The sequence below is a fragment of the Chelmon rostratus genome, chromosome 8 (assembly GCF_017976325.1).
Source record: "Chelmon rostratus isolate fCheRos1 chromosome 8, fCheRos1.pri, whole genome shotgun sequence".
Lineage (NCBI taxonomy): Eukaryota > Metazoa > Chordata > Actinopteri > Chaetodontiformes > Chaetodontidae > Chelmon > Chelmon rostratus.
In genome coordinates, this window is record NC_055665.1 from 15,877,537 (window position 1) to 15,891,376 (window position 13,840).

The window sequence follows — 13,840 nt, forward strand, 5'->3', positions numbered from 1 at the left end:
GGAACAGTGTGGGGTTGGAGGTAAATATAACAATTACAGTACAGGGAATGAAATTCAAGTAGTTTGACGAAGTTGTTTGGGTCACGTGACGGAGATCAACCATAGATTCAAACTGAATAGAAAAGGAGCCGAGTTCAAATCCACGTTCATAAAGGTATGGTTGTCCTGTTGTGTGTGTGTGTTTTCGCTTATTTTATTGGTTATTACGGTATATTAACAGGTGTGGTCACATTTTGAACCAGAATCTTTTATTATAGTACCGTTAAACTGTAGACTTTTTAAGTCGTTTGTGTCGTTTCCATTAGAGATTTGTGTTTTTTTCCTGCACTCACTAAGATGTAAAGTGTTGTACTCTATCAGATAGGAACGTCAAGGCTGTGCTTTATTTTAGATTTGGGTATTTTGCTAAATATTAGGAATAATAGCATTTTGTCGAAGACTCCCCGGCAGCCATCTTAGTTGTACCAACGGCTATCACAACCATACACCAGGAAGTGTCCGATCTATCAGTTGTACTTCTCTAGGGTCAACTCTCCCAGTCAAACTACCTTCAAAGAGCGGTCAGAGGTAACGAAAACGTCTACTCAGTTTTACATTTGTTAATTAAATCGTTTGCTGTATGTATAGAGATTGTCGTACACCACATTGATACGTAGCAGATGCATGCAAGCGCTAAACAATGAGTTAAAACTTGGTGTGTGAAAAGGCATGAAAAGTCTTCGATCCTCTTTGAATGGCAGCCAGTGTTGTTAGCGCTAACCAGTAGCAAGTTAGCTAGCGATAGCCCGCTCGGCAGACTGGTATTTAATGATTAACGTTAGCTACGTGCACAGACATTAAACCAAATCGGTGACCCATTCTGTTAACCGTTCCAGTTCACCAGCTAGACCCGTTAAAGCATTTTAATCAAAAGAACTGAAGGCCGGATGCTCGTAGGCTATCGTGGCGCTAGTTAGCTTAGCTAGCGGCCTTAAATGCAGGAACGTAACGTTAACCAAGATGAGCTGAAACTTGAGTGATTCCTCTGGGGAAACTGGACTAACAGTGAAACAACCCTCAGGCTATGTACGTTGTGGTTTCTGTAAGCAAAAATGTTGAACAGTTTGCGTTACCTCAGCCTGACTAGCAGGGGAAGTCATTTATATGGTGTCATCTGTTGAATTTAATAGGTTCTTAACGTATTTTACGATGTCTATGGGATTAACGTTACGTTATGTTCCCGATGATGACCAAACTGCTGTTATTTCCATCTAATATGAAACCATACTTTCGTGTTGTCTTTGTTTCTGTGTTTTTCTTTAATTGAATCCAGAAAGGTTGTTGTGAGTGCCTGTTGAGACCACCCATTATACCAGGATGGACTCAGAGATTTTGAACATAGAGGAGATAGTGATGGGACGGGGATTACCAGATCCATCTCCGGAAGTTCCCCCTGAAAAGCCAACAGAACCATACAAACCCATCACTTTGAACGGACCTCCTGCACCCCCTGTTCAACCCTGTAAGTGTTACAGTGCTCACAACTTGAACTCAGTTTGCTGAGAGCAATTTAAAGATGAATTCTGTTTTTGCATGACCTCTGTAATCTCCCCCTGCCCTTCCAGACCAGCATGAAAATCTGCAGTGTTTCCAGTGCTTCATCACCTTCTGCAGTGCCAAAGCCAAGGAAAGGCATATGAAGAAGAGCCACCGGGAAGAGTACAAGCAACAGCTTCAGCAGGTAAGCTTCACAATGTCAGTTCATTCATTTCACTTGAAATGGTTTGTCAGTCACAATTTGTGTGCAAGACAAATTGCTCTTATATATATATATATATATATATATATATATATATATATATATATATATATATATATATACACACATACAGGTATGCTTTTAATTGCTGTTTAAGGCAGGTTTTCGTAAGCACAATCTGTCTTCAGCCCTACATGTTGACAGTGAGTTGCATGATCCTTCTTTCGTTGAAGTGCCTATTTCTTTTCCCCTGTCTAATTTTCTGTGAACATGCTCAAATAGTTTAATGAAGCGGGTTTTCTTATATATATTATACAAAATATGTATTTAGTCTGATGTTGCTTGACTGTATTTAAGAGGATGCACACTGTATGTGGAACCCTGATTCCAAAAAAAGTTTGGAGGTGGTGTAAAAAAATAGGGAAAACAAAAGGTGACAAAGACAAATTATTTAATGTTTTAGTTGAGACAGGAGCGACTAAAGTCTGGGAAAGTTGTGGGATCCTCCAAAAACACCCGTTTGGAACATTCCACAGGTAAACAAGTTGATTTGTAACAGGTGATAGTATCATGATTGGGAATGAAAGGAGCATCCTGGAAAGGCTCAGTCGTTCACGAGCGAAGTTCAGCACTACTACATGACGTTAGGAACACTTTGTAAAACTGTTGCCAGTAAACACAGTTCATTTCCAAATGATTGCGTTCTGTTTTTATTTACGTTTACACAGCGTCCCAACTGTTTTGGAATCGGGGTTGTACATTTTTAGACATATTTACTGTGTTAGTTGTTGATAACCCTCAATAACCCAAGACAAACTCCTGCACATCACTTATCCTTCACTGATAAAATCATTCTGCTAAACTATAAGATGTTAGTTGTTGGTCTTAAATTGTTTTAACTTTGAACCCTCTTTTTTTATGTCTGCCCAGGGAAACACTCTGTTCACGTGCTATGTGTGTGACCGCACATTTCTGTCATCTGAGGAACTGACACAGCACCAGCCAACACACAGCAAAGACGACAAGCCCTTCAAATGCGTCCACTGCAAAGAGAGCTTTAAAACATTCTCTGAAGTGAGTAATGAGTCACTGACGGTATTAAAACTAACACGATGAATTCCAAAATGAAAATATTAAGCACATTCTAGGTCATGCTAAATAAATCTGTTACTTCTCACCTTCGCAGCTCACGGCCCATAGAAGACAGGTGTGTCCAGAGAGACAGTTGGTATGTAAAGATTGCAATGAAACCTTCCGGAGTGCTGGACTGCTGCGTACTCATCGCCTGACCCAACATCCCCGCCCAGATGTAGAGATTGCAGAACAGCCAGAGGACCCTACAAAAACCCACCGTTGTAAGAAGTGTGGTCAGGGCTTTGAAACAGAATCAGAGCTGGTAGCACACCAGGAGAAGTACCCTGAAGGTCAGCAGTGCAACGGCAGTGCTTCATCCGTCAAGAAACGTGGAAGGCCTTCCAAAACTGAAGACCTGGCAGCTGCTGAGAAAAAAGGAAAGCGGAAAAAGAAGGATGAGGCAGAAGCACCGGAGGAGGCAGTGAAGGCCAGCAGCACACCAGAGTCAGTGGCGGCACCTCCAGCAGAGGAAAAAGGAAAAGCAGGTGGAGCAAAGCGGGGCCGTCCTTCTAAAGCAGCAGCTAAATCAGAAACAGAAGAGAAAAAGAGTCCCGAGGACGACGGTCAAGCTCCAGCAAAGGAGAAGAAACCTAAAGTCGATCCTGCCACTTCTCGTCAGCACCCCTGTCCCGAATGTGACCTTACATTCCCTGGCCTGATTCAGCTCCGCGCTCACAAGAAGGAGAAACACACCCCGCGGAAAGCCCATCCCTGCGAAGAATGTGAAGAGAGCTTTGCCCGTCCAGAGCAGCTGGACGCCCACATGTCACGGGCTCACGCTGTCGGCCGCTTTGCCTGTCCAACCTGCGGGAAGAGCTTCGGTCGCGAGCGCACGTTGAAAGCTCACGAGAAAAGCCACCCGGAGGAGAAGCCTGACAACCCAAGTGCAAAGAGATAATTGAAACATGGGGACCTTGTGGAAAGTGTATGGTTTTTGAAGATTTTAGTTAGGAATTGTCCTTTTTCTTTTAACATTGGAGCTCTGACGCTCCAGGTGACGGTTTCAGATGAGCCTGGAATGGTTTTGAGAATGACGTTTTAGCAAGTTTTGGATTTAAAGCTGAGTTGTGATCATGAGCTGTTGAAATTTTGGACAAACAGACACTTCTCCTAAATTGACTAACCAAATGTTGTTAAATCCATTTATTACACCCTTTGTCACAAACATAGTTCATTTGTAAAAACATAAACTGTTTTGATTAACTTTTTAAATGATTTGTTTGAGTTTTTTAAGCTTGAAATGCGCGTGGTGTGAATTTATTACTCTGTGTTCTGAGTTGTTCGACCCACTTTGTGGTAAAAAAAAAAAAAAATGTTTTCTCCTCTTGTTTTTATTTTTTATTTTTTAAACAGATTGGGTAAGTACATATTAGATGCCAGATAGAGATACTATGTTTGAATGTTTAGACAGTTTGTCAAAAGTAATGTGTAATGTACAGCTTCTGGTTCATATTTTTGCATTTTTTACTCTTAATATTTTGATTATGTTCCTTGCTAATTTAAATTTCATTGAAGAAGAATCTTAAAAAACATAATTAAGTTCTGCTAAAAATGTATTTGGGCTAAGTGCTCCTCCTCAGTGTGGAGTGCTTGGCATGTGGGCAGAAATGGTCCACTATAATCCTGATGTCCTGCGGTAAAATTTACTCCTTTATTTTTTTTCTCCCACTTATTAGAATATTGTTTCATGTCTTAGACATTTCTTAAATGGAACTCATGGCTCTTTAATGCCTTAGGGTCCCATAAAGAACTGTGTATATCATGTGTTATTCACTGATTGGATTGTTTCTCTCCCCACTGCAATGTGTCTGGACACTGCAAAAATGTAATAAAACATGCTATCCCAAGGGAGGCTGCTGAAGAAGAAATTCCCTGCTTTTTGTCTTTGTTCTCACTTCTAATGCAGGAACCTGAAATGTGGTTTTGTATTTTGTGTGAGACAAACCCTTGATTTTTATTCTTAGAACATAAGGGTATATAATTGTTTGATAATATCAGTATAAAAGTTTAAAAAAAATACTGAAGTATCTATTCAAATTTTCTATGGTGGGAAATATATGAGTTTATGATTTTATTTCTTTATACTTAGGCCCTAAAATGTAAGCAACATTTAAATTTAATGGAGTTTCATATGGAATAGTTCAGCACATCTACAATAGTGAGGTACGTCTACTTAATGTCTGCCTGATATTGTACTTTACTCCACTACAGTTATTTGATAACTTAAGTTTCTAATAGTATAAAATATAAATCAACTAATACACTGTGACCCATTGTTAAACATTAATCTTCCAAGAAGTATATACAGTAATGCCATTAAAATGAGCTTCACCGTAACCAGCTGCAACATTAATGTGATGGACACAATTTGTCACTAATCATAGTCCAATAATATATAGGAATCTGAAATGGGCAATTCTGCAAAATGTGAACTTTTATTTTTGGTACTTTTAGTGTCATTTAATGTTATTACTTTTGTACTTTGCCTTAATCTAATTTTAAACAAAGTTCAATTCATTTGAGGCTCTGGCATTACTACATTTCCATCAACTATAAATTACAGGGAAAAGGAATCCACTTTGTAGTACAGTATAGGCCACGTTTTTGCTAAGAGGGTCATGTGACCAGTCACAGGTGACCACTTTAGCACATGTTGGTGTTATTTCATTGTGTGAGAAGTGCTGCACTAAAGGTTTCCTGCCAGGATTTGTCTACTCACTGTTGGACTTGACTCATTACTGCAGGTCTACAGTAACAGTACATATGAGATGATTTTTCTCCAGAAAGAAAACAAACAAGTGAGAAGTGCTTTACACCTGTCACTCAAAACAAAGTTAGTGGTTTGATGACAAAAGTCAGTTTAAAGTCTGATCGAGTACTGAGGGAAAGTTTCCAACTGAACGTCAAGACAAAAACATCAGGACAAACTTGTGTCAGAAGGGGAATATGAAAGATGTTTACCATCCAAATATATTTTCAAAGTAATCTTTGAAAATATCTCTGAATGGAGCTTTGTATCAGACCACACCTGCATTCCAGTAACATTACCATTTACAATTCTCAAACAATGTTGTTTTCTGATTTTACATTCCTACTGGAGTCCGTTTTTGCTATGTTGATGGACTTAAATCAGTTAAACTGGTTAATTTGGCAGGCTGTGCTGTGGAGCTGACGTCTGGAGCTGATAGAAGTGTTGTACAGTTGTTTAAACTTCCTGACTGTCACAACAAGAGTCTTGCTACTGTATTTCCATTTTATGCTGTTATACCACCTTTGTTGTTATTTCATGATCTTAACACATGAACAGGTATCTTTGCATTGTTGAACCACACCAAAACAACTAAATAACACTGACGTTATCCACTATTGGTAAATCTATAAATCTGGCACCTCCTATTCTAAGCCTGCAGGTTGAAGTATCATTTGTTTGAAGCTTCATTTAAAAGGGGCATGAATTTTGTTAAGTTTTCCATCATACAGGATTACATCTGCCATCCCTCCTGGCAAATATTGCACAACTAACAACAGAACATTCACAGTGTTAATAATTTAATTTAAAAATATGTGATACAATACAATATATGCAATATAATATAAAAGTGTGCTCTAGACCCAAAGATTCTAGTTCTGGGTAGGCAATCTGCCTTGACTGGTTTGGTTGAGAGAATATGAGTAATAATGTTAATAATAATAATAATAATAAAAATAATAATAATAATAATAATAATAATAATAATAAGAAGAAGAAGAAGAAGAAGAAGAAGAAGAATGGAAATACTAATAACACCCAACAGTGATCCAAAGTGATCTACTACCACACACTGTATACAAGGAACAATGAAGGAAAACATTATGGCATTTTCATTTTTTATGCATGTAAATGTGCTACTTTTGTAAAGCACGACATGATAGATCATCTTCACAAATGCATCACAAAATGATTAAACAGCACCTCACTGCTATTTTCTGGTCTGCAAGTCAACACATGAAGGTGAACCATGAAGGTGAACAATGCAAGCATTCCAAATGCTTATTTTCTTTCCTCGAAGACTCGACCACTTCTAACAAGAATACTGAGCACAAATATGCTCCCTTATCTCTGCATCAGGTTTTGCTGACACAAATTGACTCGTGCTGTGTATCCGTGTACACGTTCCTTTGTTCCAGACGAGGAAGAAGCCAGCAGAAAGGCTTCACTGGTACATGAAAATGAACTTTAAAATACGGTGCTGGTGTAAATGTGCTTATTTGCTGATAAACTGGTCCACTTGCTGACATGTGCTTCCGATTGGCGATCATGTAATACCTCTCCAAGACACTAGATGTGCTCGAGCGCACACATGGGCTTCCTCTGCTTGTGTTGCCTCATTTGTTTCCCTGTTTTAACCTTAATCTGTATTGTGGCCAGGTAGACCTGTCTGGTTATTACTGTGTTGATCTATAATTGCTCAGAATTAAGCACAGGAACAAGAATGCCGATTTAGCCATGGAATACAACAGTTACAGGGACCATAAATATCAAGACGGCTTTCAGATTTTTAGTTAGCCATGTGACATTCCTGTCGGTCCGAGCACGTTCAGGTGTCCTGGGAAATTAGAGAGCAGACAAACTAGCAAAGGAAGCAGTCAAAGGAATGGTTGAATAGTAAATGATCAAAATTGGAGGGGAAAAGCATAGTGTGGAGAAAAACGACTCAACAATGGGACATTTAATCCAAAACAGAGTTGGAATATTAAGTGGTTGAGGTGTCAAGAGGAAAGAGGAAGTCATATTGAGCAGCTGGGAATCCAACAGGCCTTTGCAGTCAGTGTCATGAGGCTGAGACACTTAAGCATATTCTTACATCATGCACTAAATGTATACATGACAGACATGATGAGACTGCTACGGAAAATAGGGCGGGTGGAGGCAAACGTTAAAAGTAGATTAGACTGTGGGGACAATGTGCAAGGGAGGACATATATATTTTGCTTTCTGAGGACGACTGGACAGGCGGCTCTAGGGGGATGATATACGTAGTATCGCCCATTAAAATGGCTGAAGATGGAGGGTAAAACCTGAGGGTGGCAGCAATGCAACATCGCCTGCCGTAAAAGCTCGAAGAAGAAGGCGAAGAAGAAGACGACGAGGAAGAAAAGACGAAGAAGAAGAACAACAACTCCCTTTATTTTCGAGCTTTGTTAGTTTGTAGCTAGCTTAACGGCTAATTGTTCGCTCTACTTTCACGTTGCAGAGGTGAATCTGTTTTTTTTTTAAATTCTCGTACAAATTACGCTTCTCATTCGTTTTGGCATAAAAAAGCAAACAGCGAAGTTAAAGCTTGCTGTCTAATTGTTGTGAAGTCACGCTTTGCCATCATCAGTTCCATGAACATGAAGGTGTTTCAGAAATGAATTTCCATGGAAAAGTTGTTCGCCACGTTCAATAAAAACAAAAGAAAGAAGACAGCGAAGACCAAGAACAAAAGCCGCAGATGTAGTAGCTCCACAGGTAAGGCAAAACAGATATCTGTGACAGTACTATCAGTCTAGTTTATTAATAATCATACATTTGTTCATGTTAATTTCAACATCAGATGCTCATTGAACACCTGCTCCTCTCTGCTGCCTCCTCAGCCAGCAGTCATGTCCATTGAATACACCATTGATGTCCAGCTAACAGAGTTGGGATTTACGGACATCCTGCACCCGCGGGGGACCCCTGTTAGAGAAGCACCCTGTGGCTCTACATCTGACGACTTATTCCCACCCAGTAACCCTGTCACTTCACTTCCAACCACAGGCAAGCGAAGGCTGCTGCTCCGAGGCCAGCAGTCCGCCGATGCTAAGCATGCAGATACAGCAAAGCAGACCTCAAATGTTGAACAAACCACAGTAGTTTCTACGTCACTTCTGTCAGAGACAATACCTCGTTGTAAACCCTTAAATCCTGCGCAAAGTCTTCGATATGAGCAAGCTTACAAAGGCACAGCACTTGTTGAACCGTCAGGGCCCGCAGGGAACAATCCAGCTGACCCTCGGCCGCTTGTAATTGAATGGGATGACAGTACAAAGAAAGATGTTGGTGATGGAGGCGCTGCACCAGAGGATTCAACAGAGGTGCAGCAGGGTGTGGAGGATGACTCCGATGACAGCGAGGTGTCAGAGATGTTCGAGGAAGAAGAGATCGATGAGGAGGAGGATGACGTGGATGAGGAAGAAGAGGGTATGACTCATTCACTTCACCTGTCATAAGCATGCAGTAGTGTAGGGTTAGTCTGTGTCTGTGTCAGACAGATTGTTATACAATCTGTCTGACACAGACAGTATTTTTTTTTAATTGATAAGTATTAATATGTTTTCCTTTATGGACAGCATTTTCTTATTAAAAGGTTGATTCTTTCAGTTTTCCTCCATCCTGCTGAGTGTACATCTTCAGTCATGATCTAACTTTCCTCCGGTGGTTTAATTTCCCTCTCTTTCCCAGAGTCGAGTAATTCAGGCGACTACCGCTGCAGTGTCTGTGATCTCCAGCTACCCTCCAAATTCAAGCTCCAGGACCACATGAATCTGCACACCGGAGCACGCCCATACTGCTGTGCCGAATGTGGAAAGCGCTTCTGCCAGATTAAAAGCTACCGAGTCCACCTGCGCACGCACGCCCAGAGCAAAGCGGCTCGTCTCCTGTGCCGTGTCTGCCTGATGGACTTCCCGTCACAGGAAGATCTGGACCACCACTTGTCAAGAACTCATTTTGAGAAAGAGTTTTACGAGTGTGACCTGTGCAAACGTGTGTTTACGTCTCTGCAGGCGTGTGAGCATCACGTGCAGTCACACAAATGCATGCTGAATGTTGTGTGTGAAGCATGTGGCCGCAGTTTCTCTTCTCCGAGATCCCTCGCGCGCCACCGCAAGAGGATGTGCTATTGCAACTTTAAATGCACAGACTGCACAAAGACCTTTACTAAGAAGAATGCTCTCCTGAAACACAGCTTCTCCCATCTCGGTTTGTTGCCTTACACCTGTATACGATGCCGTTGCCACTTCCGCCTGGCAAAGCTGTACCGCAAACACAAGTGTGAACCCGAGCGCATTCACTGCGTGGCGTGTCTGAGAGAGTTTCTCAGTCAGGACGACTTCCAGCAGCACAAAAAGGACACAGGCTGCTGGGGAAACCAGGAGCCCAAAGGGGGCGAGATCAGATGTTTGGAGTGTGGACAGAGATTTGACACTGTGGAGGAGCTGAAGAAACATTTCGGGGCTCACCAGCGGGTGCTGAAATGTGCTGAGTGTGGAAAGGGGTTCCGCTCGGCCTTGCTGTTAATGTCCCACATGGGCGGTCATGCCGGCAATTCGCCCTGCCTTTGTCAGAGCTGTGGACTGGGCTTTCCCCACCAGCAGAACTATGACAGCCACCTTAAGACCTGTGGACAAACACCCCAGCCTGCGGTGAGTGTGGGGCATGCGTCTAACTTTTAAAGAAGCAATATTTTCGTCTGCCCGCTGAATATGAATACACTACTGGCAGCCATTTTCTTAAAGAGTCACTTAATGCCAGACTGAGAAGCAGTATTTCACTTCCCAGTCTGGTGTCAAATCCTTTTCGCCTGCGACAACACGCAGCATGAAGGGTGTGGTGAGGTGTGATCAGAAGCGCGCTTCGTTGTACCTGTAACCACAGCAGTATCACTGTTGGCTGGAGTACAGCTGTGCATCTCTGCAGCAAGGTGACAAGTTAAACTACTGGAGTTTAGCAAGAAAACAAGATTTTCAAGGTGTTAAGATACTCTTTAAACAACACATTTTTAAAGCGATGTCCTGCCTTCCGGGCAGCTGTTGGTTTCAGTTCAGCATGATAAAAATCAACTTTGAATCATTCAGTTCATATGAAAATAAAATTCTAGAGAAATGAAAATTGCTTGAGTTAGGTAATCATTCGCTGTGCATGTCCGCAGCTGAATTTGTTATGCGTTAAATGATTGTCATCCAATATTGAAGATGAGAGCTGTACCCAGAATTTGAGAGTTCGCTTCTGGACTGCAACGTTTTGATCTGATAAATGTCTGAATTCATACTCATTGTTCGCTGACCATCTGACCTCTGGGTTAAGGTGAGCACAGAAGATTGTTTCCCCCCAGTAGGTGAATGTGAAAAAAGCCTTTTTACTGTCATCCTGCACATCACTCTGCACAGAGACAGTCAAACAGCCAAGCATAACAACAGGATACAAAACACATTTTTGAGTGGAGGAGGCTTTAGATGGAGTTAAACTACCAGAACTACCAAACTCAACAAAGATCACAAAACGGCTTCTGTTAGAAAATACACTGTGCCATGATGTTTGAAGTTTAACTGTGACTGAAACCTACCTCAAGGTTAAGTTATAGGTCTCTCCACCTTTATTCTGCTGACATATTACACTTGTGTTTTGTACAACTCATTGAGTGGATTGTTTTTGTTGTGTTTCTCATTTTAGAGTGCTCCCAAAAAACGGCAGGCCTCAAAGAGATCTTCCTCCGAGATGAAAAAGCTCAATGCAAAACCTGACTCATCAGAACCAACAAAGACAGACACTGCTCCACCCACACCAGTGAATGATTCCAGTAGTCCAGAACCTGTGACAGTGGGTGTGTCTGATGGCTCTGGTCCACCAGATGGATCATGGAAGCTAACCCTCGACAAAGAGCCACCTGTAGGTGCTAATCTTGTCTTGTTTCTTCCCATCAGTCCAACTCAAAGCAACAACCTGACCCTCCCATCTGTGGTCTCTCCAACACTACTGGGTCCTGCTACGCAGGTCCAGTCTCAACACCTTGGAATGAATGCTGCTCATGCAGCGCTGCTAAATACCCCCCTGGATTTGGTTACCAGGATTAAACAGGATCCAGAATGTGTGACGCCTCTGGATTTGTCTCTGAAGCGTGACTCATCTAAGTCTGCTCAGCACGACGTTCTTCCTGTTCCTATTAAAAGTGAGCCCGAAGAATTTGAAATCTCAGGAGAGGCTGATAGCACCGAAAGACAAGAATTTAAAAACGGTGACAGCAAAGCGATTGTTAAACCAAACCCTGGAGAGACAGATACATATGCTGAAGTGAAGAGGTGTAAAATGGATCCCATGGATCTCTCCCCTCTTAATGTTAATACACCATCCTCTGGAATGATAGACATCAAGAATGAGCCTCACTCTCCTGGTCTTGATTTTGATTCATCCAGCAAAGACATCAAGATGGACGTTGACGTTTGAAGCTCTGCTCATGACGATACAGAGAAGTGAACGTGACATTTTCAATGAGGGCAAAATAAAAAAAGATAATAATATTCCATCCGTGGTCACATTCCCAATGAAGGATGTGTCTAAATCCTGCAAAGCACACACCTTCTGTTTTGCTGTACATGTAAAGATGTAAACCAAATATGGAGGTGTTATTCCACAGCCAGAATGATATACTATTCTGTGTCGTATGTAATATTTCTGTCCAATCATTACATCTATCATCATACCCATAGTATAAGACAAAGCATTTTTTCTACTTTTCTACTTACTACCAAAACTGAAACATCCTGATGGGCCACAGGTCAAATACAAATAGCTATTGTATTAAGTTGCAAAATGGTCTTGGGATCCCCCTTTAATTGATTGGCTTAATTCTGGCTGCCATGCTCACATGATGAAAATAATTTATAATCAGGGATCCTACATGTTTAAAGAGCATTGTACCTGACAGAAATAAAACAGCACAAACAGTGATTTCTATTATACATTTTTAATTATAAGTTTCTTTCCCCTGCTAGACACATCTGGCGGGCCAAACATTCCAAGCTCTTGCTGCTTATGACATTTGTCTTACTTGTATTTGGGTTGGAGCTCGTGGCTTGGGCCACCGGAGCAAAGTGGTACTGCAATAGTCATGATGCCTATGCAATATTGTGCAGGATTTGTCACATCTTTAAAACCTGTTCCAGATTTCTACATTTATGCACTGGTTTTTGTGTGGGGAAACAGAATTTGTAGGGTTATTAATATGTTATTAAGTTGAAAAAAACACTGGATTTCCTGGTATTGAGGGAAAACTTAAAATATGTGCATTTTGGTTATAATGACTTGACTTTTTGTACATAATGCAGTAATGCAGTTACATCATGGTACTGATCAATAATTTGACATTCTGTCACATTGTGATTTACATTTGCTGAATCTTTAAATTCAAATAAACATTTGTTCTTGATACAGCTTATATCTGTTGACATCAATTTATTTTATTTGTAATTGATTGCCTTGTGTGTTTGTGTGTGTGTGGATGTGAAAGACCTTACTGTTAAGGTCCTTCTCTGTTGAGAGTGACTGTATGAAGTAAAAGTAACTCCATTTAAATAGTACTTCAATGCACCATGCATGTGTAGGGATATAGTTCATATTAGGAAAACAGTCAGTTACTTTACTGAAAACTAGATCAAAATATTGAGCTGGAAAGTTAAATCTTGACTTTTTCAAGCTAGATAGACATACTTTAGCCTGCACAGTGGGGCTGTAAATAAAGAATACTTTCACTAACAATTAACTGATCAATTGTTTAGCCCAATAAATGTATAAATAGTTGCTAAAAATGCAAATCAGTCTTTAAATGACTCCTTTTGTCCAACCAACTGTCCAAAACCCTCACACAAAAGACAAAGAAAAGCAGCAAATTCTCACATTTAAGAGGCTCGAACCAGGAAATGTTTGACATTTTTGCTTGATAAATAATCAATTATTAGAATGGTAGGCAATTCATTTTTTCCAGTCAACTACTTGATTAATCATTGCAGCTCTACAATACAATAAAAACTCGTCTAACATCCTGCTTTCTCTGCATTAGATTTGGCAGCCTGTTGTTCTCATGAGGATCTACTGTATAGCACTTGTTACATTTCATTAACGGGCCTCGTTAAACCAAGTTTGATGATTATGTTACTTACTTAATTGTAAGATTCAGTTTGGGAAATGTT

General features: G+C 40.8%; 2 protein-coding genes across 4 annotated transcripts; both read left to right on the top strand.

Moving 5' to 3' along the window:
- The first annotated feature begins 106 nt into the window (after window positions 1–106).
- On the top strand, window positions 107–4,736 carry znf576.2 (zinc finger protein 576, tandem duplicate 2). 2 transcript variants are annotated; one of them, XM_041942963.1, is made up of 5 exons: window positions 107–154; window positions 1,313–1,501; window positions 1,605–1,720; window positions 2,669–2,812; window positions 2,925–4,736. In XM_041942963.1, the coding sequence occupies exons 2-5, from the start codon at window positions 1,357–1,359 to the stop codon at window positions 3,768–3,770; spliced, it is 1,251 nt and encodes a 416-aa protein (XP_041798897.1). In that variant the 5' UTR covers window positions 107–154; window positions 1,313–1,356; the 3' UTR covers window positions 3,771–4,736. The 2 variants fall into 2 exon arrangements, with proteins under 2 accessions (XP_041798897.1, XP_041798896.1); XM_041942962.1 differs by lacking the exon at window positions 107–154 and adding an exon at window positions 497–567.
- Window positions 4,737–8,133: 3,397 nt separating this feature from the next.
- Window positions 8,134–13,084, top strand: wu:fe05a04 (zinc finger protein 689). 2 transcript variants are annotated; one of them, XM_041942919.1, is made up of 4 exons: window positions 8,134–8,363; window positions 8,449–9,077; window positions 9,339–10,300; window positions 11,328–13,084. In XM_041942919.1, exons 2-4 carry the CDS (start codon window positions 8,498–8,500, stop codon window positions 12,096–12,098), a joined length of 2,313 nt encoding a protein of 770 aa, XP_041798853.1. In that variant the 5' UTR covers window positions 8,134–8,363; window positions 8,449–8,497; the 3' UTR covers window positions 12,099–13,084. The 2 variants fall into 2 exon arrangements, with proteins under 2 accessions (XP_041798853.1, XP_041798852.1); XM_041942918.1 differs by having other exon boundaries at window positions 8,489–9,077.
- The last annotated feature ends 756 nt before the right edge of the window (window positions 13,085–13,840 follow it).